Source organism: Salvelinus fontinalis, chromosome 29, assembly GCF_029448725.1.
Source record: "Salvelinus fontinalis isolate EN_2023a chromosome 29, ASM2944872v1, whole genome shotgun sequence".
Classification (NCBI taxonomy): domain Eukaryota; kingdom Metazoa; phylum Chordata; class Actinopteri; order Salmoniformes; family Salmonidae; genus Salvelinus; species Salvelinus fontinalis.
The window spans coordinates 23,570,422-23,598,410 of record NC_074693.1 but is presented as its reverse complement, the minus strand read 5'-3'; the positions used below and the strand labels follow the sequence as shown (position 1 = coordinate 23,598,410).

The 27,989-nt window shown below is 45.3% G+C and overlaps 1 protein-coding gene and 1 non-coding gene across 5 annotated transcripts; one reads left to right on the top strand and one right to left on the bottom strand.

Moving 5' to 3' along the window:
* Positions 1-100: 100 nt before the first annotated feature.
* On the bottom strand, positions 101-27,989 carry LOC129827637 (amyloid beta precursor protein binding family B member 2-like). 4 transcript variants are annotated; one of them, XM_055888660.1, is made up of 7 exons: positions 27,173-27,989; positions 9,016-9,130; positions 7,821-7,896; positions 4,820-4,909; positions 4,559-4,678; positions 4,164-4,342; positions 101-1,645 (listed from the first exon to the last, which is right to left on the bottom strand). In XM_055888660.1, the coding sequence occupies exons 3-7, from the start codon at positions 7,891-7,893 to the stop codon at positions 1,472-1,474; spliced, it is 636 nt and encodes a 211-aa protein (XP_055744635.1). In that variant the 5' UTR covers positions 7,894-7,896; positions 9,016-9,130; positions 27,173-27,989; the 3' UTR covers positions 101-1,471. The 4 variants fall into 4 exon arrangements, with proteins under 4 accessions (XP_055744635.1, XP_055744634.1, XP_055744632.1 ...); XM_055888659.1 differs by lacking the exon at positions 27,173-27,989 and adding an exon at positions 10,867-11,456; XM_055888657.1 differs by lacking the exon at positions 27,173-27,989 and having other exon boundaries at positions 9,016-10,853.
* Positions 23,355-23,430, top strand: trnaa-ugc (transfer RNA alanine (anticodon UGC)). Its single transcript has one exon. It is a non-coding gene; the product is annotated as a tRNA-Ala (tRNA).

Below are 27,989 nucleotides of genomic sequence, written 5' to 3'. Positions count from 1 at the left end.
TTTAAAATGCTAGCTTTACTGTCCAAATACATATGGACAGGAGTGTTGTTGCATTGACTTGAACTATTACATGAGAAAATAAACCTGCACTTTGAAGACCTTCCCTTTTTTGGTAATGCATTTATTTTCACAACAGATTACATTTACATGGTGTAGAGATGAGTGAAGAACAGAGCACATGAATGACAGTATTTTCACATCTATATATTTTTTTAAATGTTGGATTGAACTGCATATTGCATTCAGAGTTGAGCTAGAGTGGAGAGAGGTGTCCCTGGGTCCAATAGGAGTCAGTCCTCCGTGTGTGTGTGTGTGTGTGTCTGTATGTATGTATATATAGATAGTCTGGTGGGGTTGGGCTTTTGTGCAGAGCATCTATGTCCATATTGACACCCTCCTCGGTAACCTCTCTCCCCCATAACGATCTATCCATCTCCTCACATTCAGATTACAGACACATGCAGTACCATCACCACCCCATTCCTCCTCATTTCTAACATCTCCTCTCCAACCGGGGATACAATCATTACTTTACAATCAGAGGGGTAATTATAGTACATTCGCGCACCCCTCCTCAAGTGAGACATTGGTTCAGTCTGTTTTGTGAGCCAGATGTAACTCCTAGCCAGGGAATGGAATACATTGGTTCCCATGTTCTGTTTACTTCTTGTCTATGTTATTACATCATGCCTGTATAGTGCATCACATGACACGTCTCTGTTGCAGTCTGGGGGTCAAAGGTTACTAGGTCGGGTAGAGCAGCTGGATGGTGCTGATTGGTCAGTGGCCTTGTCCGTGATGGTTGGCTTTCCCCAGAAGCATGTCCCGTTTCCACATCAACGAGACAGACGTCTTAAAGAGACACGTGTGTGTGTCCCATTCTGGAATGCTATGCAGTTTGGCACTGTGATGGGAACAGTGTTGCTCTCACTGTGCCTAACAAGTAGAAAACGGGGAAGATAAAGGAGGTCAATGGACCTCCTGATGCAACTAAGCCAGCACTCAATGGGGATTGGTTATTTTTCTCAGGTATGTCTAGTGTTATTCAGTAGTAGTCTAATACTCCATGGAGCTCAGTAGTTATAATACTCCACAAGACTGGGGTGATGCCAGGTGAAGACAGGAGTGGACTGGCTAAAGTGGGACAGTTTTGCTATGACACGGCAGAGTTCAAAGGTCAATGGAAAGTTCCAATGGAGACACAAATCACCAGCACCTCATCATGCTGAAGCTTGGACTTCCTCCTCCTCTTCTTCTGCCGATTATTTAACTTTTTATTATTTTGAGCAGATGTCACTATCCAGCCCCATTCATCCTTTGGTCTGCCCAGTGGTAATAAGTTAACATGTATGTACATTGTTGGTTACCATGGCTGGTATTGGATAGGCGTGTTTGTAGGTCGTAGTTGTGGCGAAAGTGTGAGTGACAGAGCCAGAGGCTGGGGTTGGGGGTGTGGTCAGCGAGCTGTCCGTCATTGCTGGGGCAGTTCTGAGGGTGGTTTCTTAGTTTTCAGAGTGTCTATGAGAGACTGGACTCCACGCTTGACGCTTGTAGTCACCCGGCGTGTCACCGAGTCGGGTGGCGGGGAGGAGGAGCCAGCTCTCTGGGAGGGTGGGCGGGCCACCAGACACTTCTGGTAACGCAGCTGAGGAAGAGAAGGAAAGTACATCAGAGTCTACCTCAACCACAACCCTAACACTTACCCTACCTTCATGTACTACTCCTGGTTCAACCCTAACCCTGGCCATACCCACAGTCCTAACCCTACCATCATATCCACATCCTGGTTTAACCCTAACCCTGGTTTTAACCACAGTCCTAATCCTACCGTTATGTCCACATCCTGGTTTAACCCTGGCCATACCCACAGTCCTAACCCTACCGTCATGTCCACATCCTGGTTCAACCCTAACCCTGGCCATACCCACAGTCCTAACCCTACCATCATCTCTACATCCTGGTTTAACCCTGGCCATACCCACAGTCCTAACCCTACCATCATATCCACATCCTGGTTTAACCCTGGCCATACCCACAGTCCTAACCCTACCATCATATCCACATCCTGGTTTAACCCTGGCCATACCCACAGTCCTAACCCTACCATCATCTCTACATCCTGGTTTAACCCTGGCCATACCCACAGTCCTAACCCTACCGTCATGTCCACATCCTGGTTTAACCCTGGCCATACCCACAGTCCTAACCCTACCATCATATCCACATCCTGGTTTAACCCTGGCCATACCCACAGTCCTAACCCTACCATCATCTCTACATCCTGGTTTAACCCTGGCCATACCCACAGTCCTAACCCTACCGTCATGTACTACTCCTGGTTCAACCCTAACCCTGGCCATACCCACAGTCCTAACCCTACCGTCATATCCACATCCTGGTTTAACCCTGGCCATACCCACAGTCCTAACCCTACCGTTATGTCCACATCCTGGTTTAACCCTGGCCATACCAACAGTCCTAACCCTACTATCATATCCACATCCTGGTTTAACCCTGGCCATACCCACAGTCCTAACCCTACCGTCATGTCCACATCCTGGTTTAACCCTGGCCATACCCACAGTCCTAACCCTACCGTTATGTCCACATCCTGGTTTAACCCTAACCCTGGTTTTAACCACAGTCCTAACCCTACCGTTATGTCCACATCCTGGTTTAACCCTGGCCATACCCACAGTCCTAACCCTACCGTTATGTCCACATCCTGGTTTAACCCTGGCCATACCCACAGTCCTAACCCTACCGTCATGTCCACATCCTGGTTTAACCCTGGCCATACCCACAGTCCTAACCCTACCATCATATCCACATCCTGGTTTAACCCTGGCCATATCCACAGTCCTAACCCTACCGTTATGTCCACATCCTGGTTTAACCCTAACCCTGGTTTTAACCACAGTCTTAACCCTACCGTCATGTCCACATCCTGGTTTAACCCTGGCCATACCCACAGTCCTAACCCTACCGTTATGTCCACATCCTGGTTTAACCCTGGCCATACCCACAGTCCTAACCCTACCGTCATCTCTACATCCTGGTTCAACCCTGGCCATACCCACAGTCCTAACCCTACCGTCATATCCACATCCTGGTTTAACCCTGGCCATACCCACAGTCCTAACCCTACCGTCATCTCTACATCCTGGTTTAACCCTGGCCATACCCACAGTCCTAACCCTACCATCATATCCACATCCTGGTTTAACCCTGGCCATATCCACAGTCCTAACCCTACCGTTATGTCCACATCCTGGTTTAACCCTAACCCTGGTTTTAACCACAGTCTTAACCCTACCGTCATATCCACATCCTGGTTTAACCCTGGCCATACCCACAGTCCTAACCCTACCGTTATGTCCACATCCTGGTTTAACCCTGGCCATACCCACAGTCCTAACCCTACCGTCATGTCCACATCCTGGTTTAACCCTGGCCATACCCACAGTCCTAACCCTACCATCATGTCCACATCCTGGTTTAGATTGTTAAAATATAATAGAATGATAGACCGTGAAAAATAGGTGGACAATGTAGACGTGTCTGTCTGCGTCTGTCGGTCCGTCTACGTCTGTCTGTCCGTCTACGTCCGTCTACGTCCGTCTGTCCGTCCGTCCGCCCGTCCGTCCGTCCGTCCGCCCGTCCGTCTGTCTGTGTCTGTCTATGTCTGTCTGTGACTGTCTGTTTAAGTCTGTCTGCGTCTGTTTAAGTCTGTCTGCGTCTGTTTAAGTCTGTCTGCGTCTGTTTAAGTCTGTCTGCGTCTGTTTAAGTCTGTCTGTGTCTGTCTATGTCTGTCTGTGACTGTCTGTTTAAGTCTGTCTGTGTCTGTCTATGTCTGTCTGTGACTGTCTGTTTAAGTCTGTCTGCGTCTGTCTGTTTAAGTCTGTCTGCGTCTGTTTAAGTCTGTCTGCGTCTGTCTGTTTAAGTCTGTCTGCGTCTGTTTAAGTCTGTCTGCGTCTGTCTGTTTAAGTCTGTCTGCGTCTGTTTAAGTCTGTCTGCGTCTGTCTGTTTAAGTCTGTCTGTGTCTGTCTATGTCTGTCTGTGACTGTCTGTTTAAGTCTGTCTGTGTCTGTCTATGTCTGTCTGTGACTGTCTGTTTAAGTCTGTCTGCGTCTGTCTGTCTATAGCCATGTGTGTGAGCTCACCACACAGGCTGCCTGGACAGCCTCAGACACGCTGCCAGCGTTGGGGTCACACCAGAACACGTGGCACTGGAAGTGCTGGTTCCCAGAGTCCATGACGAAGGCAAAAGTGTGGATGTCCCGGCCCACGCCCATGAAGGACAGGAAACGCACGCGGCCCTCCACCAGTATCTCCTCCTCCTCTTCCTGTCCAGGGGACCAATGGGCAAGGCAAAAGACGGGATTATTAGAGAACACTCAGATAGAAATGGAGATTGTTTTTGTCATGATGAGGGAGGAACCAACAGTCTCCGTCCATGTCGATCACAGGTGAATCTATTGGATAACAAATAAAATCCTGAACGGATGCTGTGGTGAAGTCAGTAGTAATCTGTAGTTAAGTGGAGAAAAGATGCTACGTGCCTTCTCCTTGATAACAGCTACAGTGGCATCTGCTACACTCAGAGTAACAGGGGTCCAGTCCTCTTTCCCTGTGGAGGACACCAGGCTCTCTATAGCCCCGTTGATGATGTCCATACCTGGAGAGAGAGCGAGAGAGAGAGAGAGAGAGGTGAAACCTGAATTTGTTTTCTACCTTCAGTATGTGTACGGGAGTGTGGAGCATGTTTAACGGGACAGGTGCAGGTGATTAGGCACGGCTGTGTTAGTTGTTTCCTTACTTCTCTTACCTATGGGGCGAGACACGGACGTCATCCCCAGGTAGTGCACATGGAACTTCTGCACCAGCTCAGTCTTTGGCATGGGAAACTCTGTGGGAGAATACACACATAAGACACCAAGGATACACACACACACACGGCAGGGAATACACAGTACAAAGCACATCCGAGCAAAGACTCAGACAAACAAATGTCCAAACAGGCTTATTAGTCTAAAATGCAAAAATACAGATACTTGTGTGAAAATTGGAATATTTAGTTCAGAATTTCAGAATATATCTAATTAAGCCATATGAAAAAGAAAAACTGAAGATGGTTATTCATACAAGTGGGCAGAACTTCAGAGAGACTGAAAAACAAATGTCTATTTACAGGCCGGCCTGAGGGGCAGGAGGGCTTCCCTCCCTCTAACACAGAGAAGAGGATCAGATGGTTTAAACACCAACACCCCGGGAAAATGACAGAACAGGAGTTAGCCTACCTCCTATTACACTCTGCCCGAGGGTCAGGAGAAACGAGGGGTGGAATTAAAAGAGGGGAGAGACGGTGGAGGGATGTGGCGAGTGGAGTGCACAGACGGTTTGGTCGTGCTAACGAGTGAGCGATGTTCACCCAATGAGAGCTTTGATCTCTCAATAGGGGTTGCTGAGAGTCAGGGCTCGCTACGCAACACTAATGGGCTTTTAATGAGCTCAGCTGCTCCTGCGAGCTCAAAGCCAATGTAGGACTTTTATTCTATGCACAGAACAAAGGTGTTTCCACTGCAGTCAGCAGATCCTGCCTCAAAGCCAAAGTTATGGGATGAGTTGTTTTTTATTATTATCTATCATTAATTAACTTCGCATGAAAAGGAGGATGGATATGTGTTGTGGCGTAGTGAAATGGAAAATGTGGAATAGCATTAACACCACGATGTGAGAAAGGTTTGGTCCTGTGTTATGAGACGTTGTACTGTTGTCAGCATAATTCAGGAAGTGAACACAGCACGGCTACCTTTTTCATTAACACGTGTTTGCAGTCCAGTTCTGGATTCATAAGGGGCATTTTTCCATTTGCAGTGAAACACACATGAAATATAGAGAGGGCATTAAAGGGATACTTCGGGATTTTGGCAATGAGTTGCGTGTAGTTTGAAGGAAGTTACTGTCTAGCGCTAGCGCAACTGCTAAGTAGCGTTAGTGCAATGACTGGAAGTCTATGGGTATCTATGCTAGCAGATATACTACATGACCAAAAGTATGTGGACTCCTGCTCGTCGAACATCTCATTCCAAAATCATGTGCATTAAATATGGAGTTGGTCCCCCCCTTTGTTGCTCGAACAGCCTCCACTCTTCTGGGAAGGCTTTCCACTAGATGGCGGAATATTGCTGCAGGGACTTGCTTACATTCAGCCACAAGAGCATCTGGGAGGTCGGGCACAGATGTTGGCTGATTAGAACTGGCTCGCAGTCGGCGTTCCAATTCATCCCAAAGTTGTTTGATGGGGTTGAGGTCAGGGCTCTGTGCAGGCCAGTCAAGTTCTTACACATTGATCTCGACAAACTCTTTCTGTATGAATGTTGCTTTGATGAACTGGGGCATTGATGCACAACTGAGCAAGAGGACAAGTACATTAGAGTGTCTAGTTTTTGAGAAACTCTAGTCTCAACGTCAACTCCTCTTTCTATTCTGTTTAGAGCCAGTTTGCGCTGTTCTGTGAAGGGAGTAGTACACAGCGTTGTACGAGATCTTCAGTTTCTTGGCAATTTCTCACATGGAATAGCCTTCATTTCTCAGAACAAGAATAGACTGACGAGTTTCAGAAGAAAGTCCTTTGTTTCTGGGTATTTTGAGCCTGTAATCGAACCCACAAATGCTGATGCTCCAGATACTCAACTAATCTAAATAAGGCCAGTTTTATTGCTTATTTAATCAGAACAACAGTTTTCCGCTGTGCTAACATAATTGCAAAAGGGTTTTCTAATGATCAATTATCCTTTTAAAATGATAAACTTGGATTAGCTAACACAACGTGCCATTGGAACACAGGAGTGATGGTTGCTGATAATGGGCCTCTGTACGCCTATGTAGATATTCCATTAAAATATCTGTCGTTTCCAGCTACAATAGTCATTTACAACATTAACACTGTCTACACTGTATTTCTGATCAATTTGATGTTATTTTAATGGAGAAAAAAAATTGCTTTTCTTTCAAAAACAATGACATTTCTAAGTGACCCCAAACTTTTGAACGGTAGTGTATATAAAAAGACAACGCAGGAGTGGCTTCGGGACAGGTCTCCGAATGTCCTTGAGTGGCCCAGCCAGAGCTCGGACTTGAACCCGATCAAACATCTCTGGAGAGACGTGAAAATAGCTGTGCAGCAACACTCCCCATCCAACCTGACAGAGGTTGAGAGGATCTGCAGAAGAATGGGAGAAACTTCCCAAATACAGGGGTGCCAAGCTTGTAGCGTCATACCCAAGAAGACTCGAGGATGTAATCGGTGCCAAAGCTGCTTCAACAAAGTACTGAGTGAAGGGTCTGAATACTTATGTAAATGTGTTATTTACAGTTTTTTTTGTTTAAATTGGCAAAAATGTCTACAAACCTGTTTTTGCTTTGTCATTAAGGGGTATTGTGTGTAGATGGATGAGGGGGAAAAAACAATTTCATCCATTTTAGAATAAGGCTGTAACGTAACAAAATGTGGAAAAGGTCAAGGGGTATGAATACTTGTGTATATTGAGGATGTCATTGAAAAGCATGCTAGCAGATACCCATAGACTTCCAGTCATTGCGCTAAAGCTAGTTAGCATTGGCTCGCGAAACTACCTCTTACTTCCTTCATACTGGACACAGAGACATAAAAATAGTATCCACGAGTTCATCTGACTGTGGGGAAGTAGTTAAGGGGTCTAATAGCCAAAATCCTGAAGTATCCCTTTAACACTCAACTCCAATTCCCTAAACAGATATCAGTACTACTGTATGTGTGTGGGTCACCAAACTCCTACCCTGGAGAGGAACATCGGAGCCTGTTTGGGATGAGCTGCCGGCAGCAGCTTTGGCACTCTTCCTCTCAGCCATAATCTGGAGGAGTAGACGAGTGGAGGAGAGAGAGAGGACAAAATAGGAGGAGGGAGAGTCAGAGACAGGGGAAGAGAGGGGTTAAAAACGGGGGGGATAAAGGGGTAAAGTTAAACAAAGAACCTTCAAAGTGTTTAAACTTCAAACTAAGAAGAACAAGTCATTACGTGTTCTTTGAACTAAAATGTAGAAATATTTCAAATAAATATATCACTCCATTTTCTCTTCTCCATCTCATCCTCCTTTCTTACTGATGTAGAGCAGCATCCCTCCTTAACAATAACGCGGAGGGCACTGCAATGTGGCGCACTCCCTGTTCGAAATAGTTGATTCATTGTAGGTGTCATTAATCAAAGTCTACGGTGAGTCTGCAACTCTCTGCTCACAGGGGAACACACACACGCTCAAATACACACATTCGTTGCACTGCACAACAGCAGAGTCCGAGGTCAGTACGTTTCCCCTCTGCAGTAGGAACTGTGTTTAAATAGACAACGTGGAGTGAGACACTGATTTACTGATGCACAATGAGTCACTTTGTTTGGGGCCCTGATGATTCTTTTAATTCTGTCTGGGAAACAAAGCTAAACCAACAAATGATTGATTAAGAGCTGAGAAACACTGAGGAAAGACGTGGTGACTCTTTTCAAAGCAGGTCACCATCTCTTGATTGAACTGTAGATCATCCTCGCCAGGCTAATATTCTTTATTTTGTTGAGTCAAGTGTTCTTCTCAAGGTCATGTATGGTCTCAACCCTACAGACCCTGCCTGAGTTGTCAATGTCTGAAACAGTAGTCAGGGGATTGTTTTAGAGTATGGTAAAGGAACAGGACATTCTGACTCAGTTACACACAGAGCTAGCACCTCCCTAACCCTGAGAAGATTAACACCCCACATTAAAAACGGCCAACTGCCCTGGGCCAGAGAGTGGTGTTGCTCGGGGTACACATACTGTAAGCAGGATTACAATGCTTCCTTCTATTTCTTCGACTTGAGTAGGGAAACTCAACTTCAGTAACGTTTCACTGTGAAGATAGACTTCTGTGAAAAGGCAGGACATTTATATGAGCGTGTCTGTCTGAGTCTCCTTCGTCTCTGTCTGAAACGGCAGGCCCACTCACCTTGGAACAGATTTCGTGGAGACTCGTTGCTATGGCTTCTGCAGGGGTATCACATCGAAACACATGACATTTCAACACCCGCGTGGTTTTGTCTCTCGCCACATAGGCAAAGTCCCTATAGGACGCACAGAAGATATCATATGACATGAATATCGACAGTGTATCAAATTTACATGTATGTATATGGCAGATAATTCAGTCAATTAGTGCCTGTATATTTGACCATTGAATCATTTTTTTGAAAGGCATGGGGTAGAATACAGAGGCTTCCACTAGTAGGAAATCTCTTCTCTGAATTAGTAAAAAGCCAATATATATACCCTGACATGTAATGTATGGTTGAACTATAAATAGAAGGTACTTTGTTCACTTGTGTTTCGATAGATGAGCGATGATGGGTGCTTCCTTATCCTTAGTGCACAGTTATTATCATACTGGATTATCATTCACTGCCTCAGGAAGATAACTGTGTCTTCTCTAGGGTGCACACATGGCGTGTGCACACACGCACGCACACACACACGCACACACACACAGGAAATGCCATGCTGCGAACATCAGTCAGTTGCCACATGCCAGAGAAGAGGTAGTGACTCCCAGAGAGAGTGAGAGAGAGAGAGAGTGAGAGAGAGAGAGTGTGTGAGAGAGAGAGAGAGGAGGCAGAGAGAGCGAGAGAAGCAGAGAGAGAGAGAGAGAGAGAGAAAGAGAAAGAGGCAGAGAGAGAGAGAGAAAGGCAGAGAGAGAGGCAGAGAGAGAGAGGCAGAGAGAGATAGAGGCAGAGGGAGAGAGAGTTAGAGAGAAAGAGGCAGAGAGAGAGAGAGAGAGAGGGGTGGATGGAGATGAAATACAACACCTGTATACATACTCCATCAACAGAGAATCATCAGAGTATGGAGCATAGAGGGAATCTGGAAAACCATGGACAGAAAAACAGAGTGATAAAGGAGAGGGGACTGGGGAGTGGAACCATGCTGAGGGGCCATGCAGGGTAGCAGAGCAGAACCACAGGTGCAGCTGTGACACACACATACTCAGCGTTTATCACAGTGGTGCTTCTCTGTTTATGAGTCCATTACCAGCCCTGTCTCCCTGCTTAATTGTGTGCTCACACACTTTGGGTCAATAATACTCTGATCCTGGCCAGCGGAGAGAACGGAAGGGGGAGGTGTGTGTGTGTGTGTGTGTGTGTACATTTAGGCATTCTGTCACACAAGCTGCAGGACATTTCATAATTCTGTTGCAGAGTACGGTGGCCTCGAGTCTATATGAGTTTAAAGTATTTTGAGAACAGAAGCAGAGATATAGTATTGAGATAAAAAAAACAGTGTGTGGTGACTGAGTGAGCGTCAGTCTGAGTACTGTATTCTGTCTAAAGAGAGGAGCTTTCAGTCAGTCAGTCAGTCAGTCAGTCAGTCAGTCAGTCAGTCAGTCAGTCAGTCAGTCAGTCAGTCAGTCAGTCAGTCAGTCAGTCAGTCAGTCAGTCAGTCAGTCAGTCAGTCAGTCAGTCAGTCAGTCAGTCAGTCAGTCAGTCAGTCAGTCAGTCAGTCAGTCAGTCAGTCAGTCAGTCAGTCAGTCAGTCAGTCAGTCAGTCAGTCAGTCAGTCAGTCAGTCAGTCAGTCAGTCAGTCTGTCTGTCTGTCTGTCTGTCTGTCTGTCTGTCTGTCTGTCTGTCTGTCTGTCTGTCTGTCTGTCTGTCTGTCTGTCTGTCTGTCTGTCTGTCTGTCTGTCTGTCTGTCTGTCTGTCACTCCCCAGGCAGCTGAAGAGGTGTGTGACTGCAGGTAAAATGGAGGACTTGACACAATGATTACATTGAAGATAGAAGGCAACACATGTAGCATACAAACCATTTACCTTTCTCTAGGTCCAGGGAAGCAAAGGGGAGGTAGGAGGGAGGTAGAAAGGGGGGGAGGAGAGACAGAAGGAGAAAGACGGAAAGAAAATGCAGATGAATACTGGGGAAAGACACTGTTAGTACATTGAATATTCAGGGGAGCAAAGTGACTCAGACTTAAGTCTATAGAAGTTGTATCACAGAGGATGCTCTTTGGCCCCAATCAGAAGGTGTCTCCATTCCCCGAGCAGTGTATGTGTGTGTGTGGAAGCTTCAGCTCTGTCAGCTTCTGTGTACTTTTCATTTTAGCGGCAGAGCTTAGCGTTCTGCTCCATTATGACACATCACACCTTTGCTGTTTGACATGCCAACATACACACTAAACCTATTGTATGTGCAACTGAATCACTCTCTCCATCTCTCTACCTCTCCACCCCTCCACCTCTCCACCTCTCTACCTCTCTACCTCTCTTCCTCTCTTCCTCTCTTCCTCTCTACCTCTCTTCCTCTCTACCTCTCTCTCTACTTTCCCCCCAGTTTTTTCTCTTGTATCCTCCATCTATCCATTCCCCTTTAATCTCCCTTCATCACTCTACTTTCCACTTCTCTCTCCTACCCCCTCTCTCTCCCCTACCCCTCCTCGCTCTCCTACCCCCTCTCTCTCTCCTACCCCCTCTCTCTCTCCTACCCCCTCTCTCTCTCCTACCCCCTCTCTCTCTCCTACCCCCTCTCTCTCTCCTACCCCCTCTCTCTCTCCAATTTTCCACAGCAGCTAAGCTAAGAAGGAGAGGGAATGAGCAGTACCAGTTTGGCAGTCTCTCCTCCTCTCCTCATCACTGTTATATAAGAAACACAATATACTCTACTATACAGAGGAGAAGAGAGGGAGTCAGCTTTTCTTATTCAGGACAGACTGAGGGTTAATTCAAACATATCCTGGCTTTGATGATCCACTTCACTTATCAGTGAACAGAGACACAGAAAGAGAGAGAGAGAGAGCTAGACATTATTAGTACACCCAAGATAGCTAGACAGTATTAATAGAGACCAGAGAGAGCTAGACAGTATTAGAACACCGAGATAGCTAGACAGTATTAATAGAGACCAGAGAAAGCTAGACAGTATTAGTACACCCGAGATAGCTAGACAGTATTAATAGAGACCAGAGAGAGCTAGTCAGTATTAGTAGAGACCAGAGAGAGCTAGACAGTATCAGTAGAGACCAGAGAGAGTTAGACAGTATTAGTAGAAACCATAGAGAGCTAGACAGTATTAGTAGAGACCAGAGAGAGCTAGACAGTATTAGTAGAAACCATAGAGAGCTAGTCAGTATTAGTAGAGACCAGAGAGAGCTAGACAGTATTAGTAGAAACCCTAGAGAGCTAGTCAGTAATAGTAGAGACCAGAGAGAGCTAGACAGTATTAATAGAGACCAGAGAGAGTTAGTCAGTATAAGTAGAAACCATAGAGAGCTAGTCAGTATTAGTAGAGACCAGAGAGAGCTAGACAGTATTAATAGAGACCAGAGAGAGCTAGTCAGTATTAGTAGAGACCAGAGAGAGGTAGACAGTATTAGTAGAGACTGGAGAGAGCTAGACAGTATTAATAGAGACCAGAGAGAGCTAGTCAGTATTAGTAGAGACCAGAGAGAGCTAGACAGTATTAGTAGAGACCAGAGAGAGCTAGACAGTATTAATAGAGACCAGAGAGAGCTAGTCAGCATTAGTAGAAACCATAGAGAGCTAGACAGTATTAATAGAGACCAGAGAGAGCTAGTAAGTATTAGTAGAGACCAGAGAGAGTTAGACAGTATTACTAGAGACCAGAGAGAGTTAGACAATATTAATAGAAACCAGAGAGAGCTAGACAGTGTTAGTAGAAACCAGAGCTAGACACTATTAGTAGAAACCAGAGAGAGCTAGGCAGTATTAGTAGTAACCAGAGAGAGCTAGACAGTATTAGTAGTAACCAGAGATAGACACCATTAGTAGAAACCAGAGAGATAGACACTATTAGTAGTAACCAGAGAGAGCTAGACAGTATTAGTAGAGACCAGAGAGAGCTATACAGTATTAGTAGTAACCAGAGAGAGATGGACAGTATTAGTAGTAACCAGAGAGATAGACAGTATTAGTAGAAACCAGAGAGATAGACAGTATTAGTAGAAACCAGAGAGATAGACAGTATTAGTAGTAACCAGAAAGAGCTAGTAAGATAGGCAGCAAGAGAAACACCTGCTCCCTGGTTCAAACAGGGTGTACTGAGACATTACTACTGGTGGTTCCACCACATCTCCTCACAGCAGGTGGCCAATCCACACACACACACACACACACACACACACACACACACACACACACACACACACACACACACACACACACACACACACACACACACACACACACACACACACACACACACACACACACACACCTCCATTTCATTTGGTAAAGTGTTGAGGCAACACAGATGTGAAACCCCATTAAAGTTTACCGATACACCTGACTGAAGCACAATCATTTTACCGGTGTCACACCGATCCTATTTGAGTGATATAACACCCTTTCAGTTAGAGAGAGGGGTTTTATCCCTCCCCAGTCAGTCACTATCATTAAGGATCAGTTAGCTGTGACCACCAGAGATCAGAGAGAGAGGGGTTTTATCCCTCCCCAGTCAGTCACTATCATTAAGGATCAGTTAGCTGTGACCACCAGAGATCAGAGAGAGAGAGAGACAGGCAAGACAAAAATAATGGTGTTCCAAAAAAGGTCCAGTCACCAGGATCACAAATACAAATTCCATCTAGACACCGTTGCCCTAGAGCACACAAAAAAATGATACATACCTCAGAGCCACAGGTAACTTCCACAAATCTGTGAATGAGCTGAGAGACAAGGCAAGAATGGCCTTCTATGCCATCAAAAGGAACGTAAAATTCGACATACCAATTAGGATCTGGCTAAAAATACTCGAATCAGTAATAGAACCCATTGCCTTTTATGGTTGTGAGGTCTGGGGTCCAGAGCCAAACAGGAATTCACTAAAGGGGACAAACACCAAATTGAGACTCTGCATGCAGTATTCTGCTAAAATATCCTCAGTGTACAACGTAAAACACCAAATAATGCATGCAGAGCAGAATTAGGCCAATACTAATAATTTTCAGAATCCAGATAAGAGACGTTAAATTCTACAACCACCTAAAAGGAAGCGATTCCCAAAACTTCCATAACAAAGCCATCACCTACAGAAAGATGAACATGGGGAAGAGTCCCCTTAACAAGCTGGTCCTGGGGCTCTGTTCACAAACACAAACAGACCCCACATAGCCCCAGGACAGCAACACAATTATACCCAAACAAATCATGAGAAGACAAACAAATGATTATTTGACACATTCAAAATAATTAATACAAAAAACTGAGCAAACTAGAATGCTGTTTGACCCTAAACAGAGAGTACACAGTGGCAGAATAACTAACCACTGTGACTGATCCAAACTTAAAGAAAGTGTTGACTATGTACAGACTCAGTGAGCAAAGACCTGGCTCTCAAGAGAAGACAGGCTATGTGAACTGTTGGATTCGGGGTAAACTTTGAACATTGATATACTAGAGATATGATAGATCAGACGCAGAAGCATAGTATTTAAAGGAGTGTAAGAGACTGGTTTTTACATCAGAAGTTAATGGTTCTCTGTAGAAGACGGCTTTGGAATGTGTTGGGTGGACGGGAGGAAGTCAAAGGATTGCTATAGGGGAAGCGGATGGACATCTGTGGATTAGGCGAAGGAGGGGTTGAGGTCAGTCAGATCCCCTGAAGGGAGAAATTATGGTTTATTATCCTGTTACCCTCTTCCTGTGGAACCATAAGATTTAAGGACTGGAGAGAAGGAGTGCCTGATGTGGAGAACATATACTTGTGGTGGTGGAAACATTTATTTGCCTGAATTACAGCTGTATCGACCCTTTGTGAAGAATTAAACTTGGTTAAGCTTCTCTAGTGTCCGTGAGTTATTTACTCTGAAAAATTAGAACCTAACAGAACACTGCCCACAAAAGGAGGTGGAAACTGAGCTGCACTTCCTAACCTCCTGCCAAATGTATGACCATATTAGAGACATATATTTCCCTCAGATTACACAGCTCCACAAAGAATTTGAAAACAAACCCAATTTTAATAAACTCCCATATCTACTGGGTGAAATACCACAGTGTGCTATCACAGCAGCAAGATTTGTGACCTGTTGCCACAAGAAAAGGGCAACCAGTGAAGAAGAAACACCATTGTAAATACAACTCATATTTGCACATCACTACAGCACTGTATATAGACATAATATGACATTTGAAATGCCTTCATTCTTTTGGAACTTCTGTGAGTGTAATGTTTACTGTTCATTTGAATTATCTATTTCACTTATGTATATTATCTACTTCACTGGCTTTGGCAATGTTAACATATGTTTCCCATGGCAATTAAGCCCTTAAATTGAATTGAGAGGCATTCAGGTATTGGAGGTCTCACTAAGCTCCCCTGCTGCTTTAATGGTTAGGGTCGGGCTGTAGGAACCAGGGAGGAACCAGGGGGGTAGAAGGGAGAGGAGTGGAGGCCCAGGGGGGAATGGAGGCTCTGGGGCAAGGAGAAAGAGAAGTGGAGAGGTCCCCTGAGGTAGGAGTGGTGTGACTGGAGAAGAGTGGGAGGATTTGGGGGAAGTTGGGGTGAATGGCAAGGGGTAAGAGTAGGACTTAGTAGGATGTGGTGATTAGGATGGAGGGAAGGGTGGAGAGGTACAGGTGGAAGGAATTGAGAAGACCAGGAGGAGGTAGTCAACGGTTACCATAACCATAAAAGTGTCATTGTATAATTGCGACTGTAACTCCCTAACCTGTTGTAACTTTGGCTGACTGTAGTTTCTCTACTGCTCCCTAATCCCTGGTATTATTCAAAAGAGCCTGTCTGTCCTCTCCACCATCTGTCTCACACACACACACACACACACACACACACACACACACACACACACACACACACACACACACACACACACACACACACACACACACACACACACACACACACACACACACACACACACACACACACACACACACACACTGCATGCACCGCACCATTACACACACGTCAAACAGACTGCAATTACCAAACAGCTTTACAGACCGTATGCAAAAGTGCCAGCCACTATGCAAATGTTGTTACAAATGCTAATAATTTATGTAAATGACTGAAGAAGTGTTCTGACTGTGACACAGTCATGTACACAAAGGTGTGAGGGTCAGAGGGGTGAGGACAGTTAGTGTATAGACACCTGCTTTGAATCTGGTTTGACTCTGGTTCAATCTGATTTGATTCAGGTTAAGCCCAGTTTCACATTTATTCAGGTTGAGTCCAGGTTCACACCAACTATGGTCAAGTTTTAGTGAATTGACAAACACTGGAGTCTAGCAACAAGAGTGAATTAATCATTGGTCACTAAATTAGTTATTTAACCCGTTTAACACAGTCCCAATCATGTCCTTTATAGTCAGCATAAAGAGACTACTAAACCACTGTGGAGATAGGACTGAGTGGGTGGAAGTATATTTTCTCTCCTACAATTTTATCACCAAAGTCCCAACACTGTGTGTCTCCCCACAAACTGGAATACCATACTGAATTCTGATGACGTGTTCTCTAATCCCCAAGTATGGCTCCTGTTGATTTATTCTGTCAACAATTAGAATATATTAGAGCTAATGGAGAGACCGGCTCATTGGAGAGCATGGCTACACTGCCCCCTACAATATATTTTCCACGGAGAAAACATATAATTGACAATATAAAGAGAATAGTAAACCCCTGATAGGCACTGTAAATACACTGCTCAAAAAATAAAGGGAACACTTAAACAACACAATGTAACTCCAAGTCAATCACACTTCTGTGAAATCAAACTGTCCACTTAGGAAGCAACACTGATTGACAATAAATTTCACATGCTGTTGTGCAAATGGAATAGACAAAAGGTGGAAATTATAGGCAATTAGCAAGACACCCCCAATAAAGGAGTGATTCTGCAGGTGCTGACCACTTCTCAGTTCCTATGCTTCCTGGCTGATGTTTTGGTCACTTTTGAATGCTGGCGGTGCTTTCACTCTAGTGGTAGCATGAGACGGAGTCTACAACCCACACAAGTGGCTCAGGTAGTGCAGCTCATCCAGGATGGCACATCAATGCGAGCTGTGGCAAGAAGGTTTGCTGTGTCTGTCAGCGTAGTGTCCAGAGCATGGAGGCGCTACCAGGAGACAGGCCAGTACATCAGGAGACGTGGAGGAGGCCGTAGGAGGGCAACAACCCAGCAGCAGGACCGCTACTGCCGCCTTTGTGCAAGGAGGTGCACTGCCAGAGCCCTGCAAAATGACCTCCAGCAGGCCACAAATGTGCATGTGTCAGCATATGGTCTCACAAGGGCTCTGAGGATCTCATCTCGGTACCTAATGGCAGTCAGGCTACCTCTGGCGAGCACATGGAGGGCTGTGCGGCCCCACAAAGAAATGCCACCCCACACCATGACTGACCCACCGCCAAACCGGTCATGCTGGAGGATGTTGCAGGCAGCAGAACGTTCTCCACAGCGTCTCCAGACTCTGTCACATGTGCTCATGTGCTCAGTGTGAACCTGCTTTCATCTGTGAAGAGCACAGGGCGCCAGTGGCGAATTTGCCAATCTTGGTGTTCTCTGGCAAATGCCAAACGTCCTGCACGGTGTTGGGCTGTAAGCACAACCCCCACCTGTGGACGTCGGGCCCTCATACCACCCTCATGGAGTCTGTTTCTGACCGTTTGAGCAGACACATGCACATTTGTGGCCTGCTGGAGGTCATTTTACAGGGCTCTGGCAGTGCTCCTCCTTGCACAAAGGCAGAGGTAGCGGTCCTGCTGCTGGGTTGTTGCCCTCCTACGGCCTCCTCCACGTCTCCTGATGTACTGGCCTGTCTCCTGGTAGCGCCTCCATGCTCTGGACACTACGCTGACAGACACAGCAAACCTTCTTGCCACACCTCGCATTGATGTGCCATCCTAGATGAGCTGCACTACCTGAGCCACTTGTGTGGGTTGTAGACTCCGTCTCATACTACCACTAGAGTGAGAGCACCGCCAGCATTCAAAAGTGACCAAAACATCAGCCAGGAAGCATAGGAACTGAGAAGTGGTCTGTGGTCAGCACCTGCAGAATCACTCCTTTATTGGGGGTGTCTTGCTAATTGCCTATACTTTCCACCTTTTGTCTATTCCATTTGCACAACAGCATGTGAAATTTATTGTCAATCAGTGTTGCTTCCTAAGTGGACAGTTTGATTTCACAGAAGTGTGATTGACTTGGAGTTACATTGTGTTGTTTAAGTGTTCCTTTTATTTTTTTGAGCAGTGTATGATATTATGGCAGAAGTTCGGGAAACCAGTATGTGTTGTGTATGGGCTATGGAGGGCAGTATGTGTTGTGTATGGACTATGGAGGGCAGTATGTGTTGTGTATGGGCTATGGAGGGCAGTATGTGTTGTGTATGGACTATGGAGGGCAGTATGTGTTGTGTATGGGCTATGGAGGACAATATGTGTTGTGTATGGGCTATGGAGGACAATATGTGTTGTGTATGGACTATGGAGGGCAGTATGTGTTGTGTATGGGCTATGGAGGGCAGTATGTGTTGTGTATGGGCTAGGGAGGGCAGTATGTGTTGTGTATGGGCTATGGAGGACAATATGTGTTGTGTATGGACTATGGAGGGCAGTATGTGTTGTGTATGGGCTATGGAGGACAGTATGTGTTGTGTATGGGCTATGGAGGGCAGTATGTGTTGTGGTCATGCAGCATGTATTGTGCATCTCAGTGACAGAGAGGGAGGAAAGCCCTGCAGTGTGGTGAATTAGTCACAACCCACAGACATTAGTGCTAATGTCTAACGTCTAATGTCTGGCCTTAATTACCTCCCTGCACCGTCAAGTTGTTTACAGCAGCGATACACAGTGTTACACACACCCAAACGAGCTCTCCCTCAACACCCAGGGCCAGGAGGGCGAGGGATACACAGTGTTACACACACCCAAACGAGCTCTCCCTCAACACCCAGGGCCAGGAGGGCGAGGGATACACAGTGTTACACACACCCAAACGAGCTCTCCCTCAACACCCAGGGCCAGGAGGGCGAGGGATACACAGTGTTACACACACCCAAACGAGCTCTCCCTCAACACCCAGGGCCAGGAGGGCGAGGGATACACACCATACGCTAACTCACAACACAGACGCATACACACACTCACACGCACGGCAGGAACGGAACGCACGGCACACACACACGTACCCGTGCTCCATCATCGATACAGCCAGAGGCAGCGCGGAACTGGGGCAAAGTTAAGTCCATGTAAAAATAAAAACGTCTATGGTGTATTAAATGTAGTGTAGCCCACACCAGTGTATGACTGCCGTCTGTAAAGTGGAGGGATGTTTTATGGCCGATGCAGTGGTCTATGCAGCAGAGGGTGTGATAGTAGACTATGCAGTGCTGTTGGGTCTTTTACAACTGCAGGGGAGAGTGATAACAAATTGTTGAAAATGAAGCAGTATTTCAGTCAAAATGATTTCAGTTCTACATTTTTAAATGAGGGAAGATCTACAGTCCACCTACAAAGCACACATGTAGCTGACCCAATTCTGAGAGAGAGAGAGCGAGAGAGAGCGAGAGAGAGCGAGAGAGAAAGAGAGAGCAAGAGAAAGAGAGAAAGAGAGAGAGAGAGAGAGAGAGAGGTGGGTGTGGAAAAAGGAGCACACTGAGATCCCGGAGTGTCAACACTCCTCAGATCCCATTACATATTTAACAGCATGGCTATGCTAGGTGGGTGGGTGGGTGGCAGAGATCTCTCTCTCGGTCTCTCTCTCTGTTAGTGGATAGGACTAGGAGAGATTGAGTGAGTGAGATGAAAGACAAAGAGTGAGAGAGAGGGAGACAGAGAGATATGACCCTCCCGTTGTTCTCTGTTCTCCGATCATTTATACATCACATCACTCCCATCTGATGTTCTCCTGACTGAGACAAAGGATGTCACCGTCACTCTAGCGTGACACCACTGGTGCCAAACTACTAAATACATGTTGTGTGTGTGTGTGTGTGTGTGTGTGTGTGTGTGTGTGTGTGTGTGTGTGTGTGTGTGTGTGTGTGTGTGTGTGTGTGTGTGTGGAGTTGTTGATTTATGTGTTAGTGTGTGTTTGTTTTTTTCTTTGTGTGTGTGTGTGTGTTATGTCTGTACAGTTTGCATATACACATAGGCCAAGCTGTACTGTATAGCGTATACTCCTTCATCCCTTGGAGAGAGACTACTACAGCTTCCTCCTACGGTAGAGACTACTACAGTTTCCTCCTACGGTAGAGACTACTACAGTTTCCTCCTACTGCAGCTTCCTACTACTGTACAGACTAATACAGATTCCACATAGTGCAGAGACTACTACAGCTTCCTCCTACTGCAAAGACTAATACAGCTTCCCCCCACTGTAGAGACTAATACAGCTTCATCCTACTGTAGAGACTACTACAGATTCCTCTTACTGTAGAGACTAATACAGCTCCCCCCACTGTAGAGACTAATACAGCTTCCTCCTACTGTAGAGACTACTACAGATTCCTCTTACTGTAGATACTACTACAGCTTCCTCCTACTGTAGAGACTACTACAGATTCCTACACAAGGTGCTATCTAGAACCTAGTAGGGTTCTTCGGCTGTCCCCATAAGATAACCCTTGAAGAACTCTTTTTGGTTCCAGGTAGAACCTTTTTGGTTCCAGGTAGAATCCTTTGCAGTTCCATGTAAAACCAAAAAGGGTTATTCTATGCGGATAATCGAAGAACCCTTTGGAACGCTTTTAACTAAGAATGTACTGTAGAGACTACTACATCTTCCTCCTATATAGAGACTACTACAGCTTCCTCCTACTGCAAAGACTACTACAGCTTCCTCCAACTGCAGAGACTACTACAGCTTCCTCCTACTGCAGAGACTACTACAGCTTCCTTCTACTGTACATACGACTACAGCGACCTCCTACTGTAGAGACTACTACAGCTTCTTCCTACTGTAGAGACTACGACAGCTTCTTCCTACTGTAGAGACTACTACAGCTTCCACCTACTGTAGAGACTGCTACAGCGTTCTCCTACTGTAGAGACTACTACAGCTTCCCCCTACTGTACATACTACTACAGCGTTCTCCTACTGTAGAGACTACTACAGCTTCCTCCTACTGTAGAGACTGCTACAGCTTCTTCCTACTGTAGAGACTACGACAGCTTCTTCCTACTGTAGAGACTATTACAGCTTCCACCTACTGTAGAGACTGCTACAGCGTTCTCCTACTGTAGAGACTACTACAGCTTCCCCCTACTGTACATACTAATACATCGTTCTCCTACTGTAGAGACCACAACAGCTTCCACCTACTGTAGAGACTGCTACAGCTTCTTCCTACTGTAGAGACTACTACATCTTCCTCCTACTATATAGAGACTACTACAGCTTCCTCCTACTGCAAAGACTACTACAGCTTCCTCCAACTGTAGAGACTACTACAGCTTCCTCCTACTGTACATACGACTACAGCTTCCTCCTACTGTAGAGACTACTACAGCTTCCTCCTACTGTAGAGACTACTACAGCTTCCCCCTACTGTACATACTACTACAGCGTTCTTCTACTGTAGAGACTACTACAGCTTCCTCCTACTGTAGATACAACTATAGCTTCATCCTACTGTAGAGACCACAACATCTTCCACCTACTGTAGAGACTGTTACAGCTTCCTCCTACTGTACATACTACTACAGCTTCCTCCTACTGTAGATACAACTACAGCTTCCTCTTACTGTAGAGACTGCTACAGCTTTCTACAGTAGATACTACTACAGCTTCCTACTGTAGACTACTACAGCTTCCTCTTATTGTAGAGACTAATACAGCTTCCTCCTACTGTACAGACTACTACAGCTTCCTCTTACTGTAGAGACTGCTACAGCTTTCTACAGTAGATACTACTACAGCTTCCTACTGTAGAGACTACTACAGCTTCCTCTTATTGTAGAGACTAATACAGCTTCCTCCTACTGTACAGACTACTACAGCTTTCTCCTACTGTAGATAGAACTACAGCTTCCTCTAACTGTAGAGACTACTACAGCTTCCTACTGTAGAGACTACTACAGCTTCCTCTAACTGTAGAGACTACTACAGCTTCCTACAGTAGATACTACTACAGCTTCCTCCTACTGTAGACTACTACAGTTTCCTACTGTAGAGACTACTGCAGTGTTACAGAGCTCTACATCATTCTCTACTACCTACAAGCCCTGAGATCCAGGTCAATTCAACCACAGCATAAAACAACAAGTGCAGTTCTGTGCCATAACAGGTTGTATATATAGACAGTGGACAGACTGAACATATTCAGCATTGTGCATCTATAGCCAGTCTGTCTGAGGGATGAACATACTCACTGGGCATCACTGTGAGGAATTGGTAGGTAGAGATTTATTGGTTTCTGGGAGAGAGGGAGGGATGAAGGGAGGTATCTGTAGGAGGAACAGGGGCTGTAATTTGTCAGAGAGAAAGGGATTACAGCAGGTGTGCCTAACCATGTTAATGAGAGAGAGAGAGAGAGAGATGAGGGAAAGGGGGTAAAGGGGAGGGGAGAGGGGACAGGAGAAGAGAAGGGGGAAAGAGATGGAAGGAAGAAGAGAGCGAGAAAAGGAAGGGGAAAAACAAGAGAAAAATAAGTAGAGGAAGACAGAGAAAAAGAGGGAGTGCGAGTGTCCTTCACATAATGAGTATTGTGAGAAAAATGGTTCTTAGCGGACAGACAGACAGAGAGCTACATCCTACTGAGACCTAGTCTGCTGGAGAGGAGAAGTGTGATGAATTGTGGGTAGATGGAGTGAGCTATAGTAGAAGAGTGATGACTCGTGGGTAAAGAGAGACATTGTAATGGGCCCTGATCAGACCAAGAGAAGGAAGGAAAAGGCATCAATCACTCTGGCATCTATTGAGTGGGCCTGGGTGTTCCACCGTCGTCCCTGTGGACTGTTTAAAGCACACACATGTTAATTAAGGTAAGGGGACGTGAGCAGCCAATGAGCTATGGCCAATTAGGGCATCAGAGCAGGTACAAGGGCTGCTGGGAAATGGGGGTGACATAACTGCCATTACATCACTGTGGCAGAGACACACACATGTGCTACACTATGCATACATACACATGCCCCCACCGATACACACACATACTGTACATACATACACACCCACCAGTACATACAAATACACACACACACCCACCAGTACACACACACACACACCAGTATATACAAATACATACTGTACATACACACAAACACAACCACCAGCACATACGAATACGTACTGTACATACACACACACAACCACCCGAACATACAAATGGGCCCCGTGTGGCTCAGTTGGTAGAGCATGGCGCTTGCAACGCCAGGGTTGTGGGTTCGATTCCCACGGGGGGCCAGTACAAAAAAAAAAAAAAAAAAAAAAGAATGAACGTATGTACTTGTAAGTCGCTCTGGATAAGAGCGTCTGCTAAATGACTTAAATGTAAAAAATACAAATATGTACTGTCATACAAATACGTACTATCATGTCACAAGGCGAGACCCAGATGCAGACACAGGAGGCAAATGGTTGAAGTTTAAGATGTTTAATAAATTCAAAGGGAATAGGCAAGAGAATGGTCGTGGACAGGCAAAAGGTCAAAACCAGATCAGATTCCAGGAGGTACAGAGTGGCAAATAGGCTCGAGGTCAGGGCAGGCAGACTGGTCAGGCAGGCGGGTATAGAGTCCAGAAATAGGCACGGGTCAAAACCAGGAGGACTAGAAAAAGGAGAATGCAAAAAGCAGGAGAACGGGAAAAAACGCTGGTTGACTTGGAAACATGCAAGACGAACTGGCACAGAGAGACAGGAAACACAGGGATAAATACACTGGCACAGAGAGACAGGAAACACAGGGATAAATACACTGGCACAGAGAGACAGGAAACACAGGGATAAATACACTGGTACAGAGAGACAGGAAACACAGGGATAAATACACTGGCACAGAGAGACAGGAAACACAGGGATAAATACACTGGCACAGAGAGACAGGAAACACAGGGATAAATACACTGGCACATAGAGACAGGAAACACAGGGATAAATACACTGGCACAGAGAGACAGGAAACACAGGGATAAATACACTGGCCCAGAGAGACAGGAAACACAGGGATAAATACACTGGGGAAAATAAGCGACACCTGGAGGGGGTGGAGACAATTACAAGGACAGCTGAAACAGATCAGGGTGTGACACGTACTGTACATACAAATACACAGCCACCAGTACATACAAATACACACAACCACCAGTACATACAAATAACCACCTGTACATACAAATACACACAACCACCAGTACATACAAATACACACAAACACAAAAGTATGTATCTATTGATGAAAGGAGTAGGACTTGTATATTGTAAAAGATGAATGATGTGTGGTGGAGAGACAACTAATGCCTCCTTCCTCTCCTCCTTCTCTTCATGCCAAACCTGTCCACAGAAGGTCAACAGGGGGAGGGGAGGATGGAGGGATGAGGAGGAGAGGAATAAACAGATACATGTAGGTTCTTCTGCTCTGCTGTCTCTTAATGAATATGAATGAGCAGACAAGCTGATCAGCAATTAGAAACAGAGGTGAACAGTGGTATGGCTTGTTACATAGACATTCGTGCAAATGGGGCTGTCCCCGACTAAAAACAATATTGGTTGACCGTATTTTTCCATACACTACCGTTCAAAGGTTTGGGGTCACTTAGAAATGTCCTTGTTTTTGTAAGAAAAGCTAATATTGCTTCTTTAAATCAGCACAACCTTTTTCAGCTGTGCTAACATAATTGCAAAAGTGTTTTCTACAAGGATACGATACAAAGACCACTAATGATAACAACATGACTTATTAGAATCATTATAATAGGAGCGAGAGCTGTGTCCATATTATGTGCCAAACAGGTGCCCTTAGACTACAATATGATTTCTCTGCCTGTTTGGGACAGTGTAATCACTAAATAAACTCTAAGTAATACCAGTCAGTTCTAAGGAAAACAAATTGTAAAGTCTTTATTACAGCATAGCAAAGATTAAAAACAGCCCAATCTGTGAAATTGCTTTATCCGACATTTTGCCGTTGCATGAGGCTTGGTGCTCATGGAATCAGTAGGCTATTAAACAAACACCCAGACAGGCTACAGAAGCAGGATCTGTCTTCTTTCTCTCGATATATATGGATGATTTATAAAGCCAGGCTCATTTAACAGTTAAGCTATTGATTATAGACCTAATTAAGTTGGGGTTTCCTCTCTTCTCAATTTTCTTAGACAATTAGGCAAGGGCTGTTTCCTGGTCTCTGCTGCTGCCTCCACCGCATTGTTCTCAATCCCAGCATGCTGATTAACTTTGTTTGTTATTATGCACATAGCAACACAGGGAAAGGTGTCATTTCTATGCTGCACTAAAGATTGTTACAGAGACCGTATCCAACGCGGGAGAAAGCACTGTTGTTATAAAATAATGTTAGATGTATTAGTGTAGCACCATTATTTTTACATAATATAACCAGATAGAATTTCAGTATCACATGTCTTAGAGTGATGGACTGTAATGGATCAGTTCACTGAGACAGGCGCGATGTGTGCACCATGAAAAATATGAAAAAATTGCAATTGCTCTATTAAAGAAATCTCAAGCAACCAATAGCCTATAGACCAAACAATCAACCAGTCGACTAAATGGTCAGCCATAATGTAAACATTGCAGATATTCAGAGGATGGCATCATTTATCAAAACAGTTTTTTTTTTACCTCTGCTGTTTCATTCCACACATCATACACTGAGATGTCACAAACCCTTCTGATGTCACAAAGCCTTCTGATGTCACAAAGCCTTCTGATGTCACAAAACCTTCTGATGTCACAAACTCGTCTGATGTCACAAAGCCTTCTGATGTCACAAAGCCTTCTGATGTCACAAACCCTTCCTCTCCTTTCTCTCAATCTTTCCTTTACCCTGTTTCCTTTCCCCCCCCTCATTTTGAGAGAGAGAGAGAGAGAGAGAGAAATGGAGGGAAAGAGAGCAGCATGTTCCCTCTCTTCTTCCTCCACTCCTTTTAGTACACACTTTAGTACACACTAGTACAAAAACACCCTGCAAAGCACATTTCACACACCCCATTCTGCAAAACACACTTCCCTCACCCTGTTCTGCAAAACACACAGACCGACAGACAGACACAAACACACCCCTATCTCTACTAAACACCCAAAGAAAATTCAGACGGTAAAAACCTCTCAAAGCATCCAGCATATATCTTCATAATCCTTTCTCTCTTATCCCTTCTGTTGCTTACTTCACCCCTTTCACTCATTTTGTCATGTTTCATTCCCCTCTACCCTTTCCTTTCAAAGCATCTCCTCCTGTTATGTCTCTACATCCCCAGGCTAGCAGCCACCTCACAGCTACAGCTGCTAGACCGATAGAGAGACAGAGAGAGAGAGGAAGACAAGAGAGACAGAGAGAGAGAGGAAGACAAGAGAGAGAGAGGAAGACAAGAGAGAGAGCGAGAAAGACAAGAGAGAGAGAGAGAGAGAGAGGAAGACAAGAGAGAGAGAGAAAGACAAGAGAGAGAGGAAGATAAGAGAGAGAGCGAGAGAGAGAGAGAGAGAGAACGAGAGAGGAAGACGAGAGAAAGAGAGAGGAAGACGAGAGAGAGGAAGAGAGATTGAGTGGAAGAGATAGAGAGGGAGAGAGAGTACTTTAACTATTTGCTCATATTACAACATTTGAAATGTCTATTCTTTTGGAATTTCAATTGAGAGGAAGATAGAGACTGGGAGAGAGAGAGAGTAGAAGAGAGAGAGTGGAAGAGAGAGAGAGCGAGAGAGAGAGAGAGAGAGAGAGAGAGAGAGGGAAAGGGAACATGAACACACTAGAGGTGTAGAGTAATAGAAATCACAACAGGACAAAAAAAGAGTCAATGACAGATGCATAGAGAGAAAGCAACCAGAGACAGACAGAGAACCAGAGATGGAGAGAAGAAGAGAGAGATGGGGAGAGATATATGGAGAGAAGAAGAGAGAGTGATAGGGAGGGATAGATGGAGAGAAGAAGAGAGAGAAAGATAGGGAGGGATAGAGACAGAGGAGGTACTCACAGTGTCAGACATCCTCCCTGTTATCGCTGAGTAGTTCCCTGGGTCGTCAGCTTCCTCGCTTCGGTGCCATTGCTACAGGGGTAAGCAGGGCTTGGCTTGTGCTTTTACTGCCTGCCGCTGTCGTTCCGCTACTCGTCCTCCACTCTCTCTTTCCTTTTTTTTTATCCTCAGAGTCCCCCTTTCCTCTTCCCTGTTCCTTCTCCACTCCCTCCCCCCTGCCTCTGCTTCTCTCTCTCTTCTGTTCTCTTTCTCTCTCACACACGCTTGATGGGAGAGTCCTTTGCAAGGTCTTACTCTGTCTTTCACTGTCAGTGAAGCCTTCTCTCCTTCCCTCTCTCCCTCGCTCATTTGCTATCCATCTCTCTCTCGCTGCCTTTCCAGCTCTAGGACTTGCTCTCCTTCTGCTGTATTCCAATCTCTTTCTTTTACTCTTTCTCCCACTTCCTCCTTCTGTTTTCCTTCTCTTTCTCTCTCACTGCAGTAGAAACAGCACACACACTCTCACACACACAAAGTCAGAGACGGGGTGACAAAATTAGAGAGGAAGAGGGACAGAGGTGTAGCCAATAGCGGAGGAGCGCTAGAAACAAAGGGTAGAAATAGAGCCGGAGGGCCAGAGACACACAGCCCCATACAGAGACCTGTGACTTCATCAATTCAGACCCACGTCATGTGCAGACACGTACATACATACATACATACATACATACATACATACATACATACATACATACATGCTGAGAGCTCCAGATATAGACCCATGACTTCATCGACCATCTAACCCACCTTTCAGAGACGGGGGCTCGTTCATATTGAA

What these genes read in the sequence shown, in the direction of transcription:
- LOC129827637 (XM_055888657.1), bottom strand. Translation starts at nt 9,162, where the DNA reads ATGTCATATGATATCTTCTGTGCGTCCTATAGGGACTTTGCCTATGTG. An exon ending in TGTTATCAAGGAGAAGGCAC is followed by an intron (nt 4,343 to 4,558) that starts GTAGCATCTTTT and finishes CTGGACAGGAAG; the next exon opens with AGGAGGAGGAGATACTGGTG. An exon ending in CTGTCCAGGCAGCCTGTGTG is followed by an intron (nt 1,646 to 4,163) that starts GTGAGCTCACAC and finishes TCTCTTCCTCAG; the next exon opens with CTGCGTTACCAGAAGTGTCT.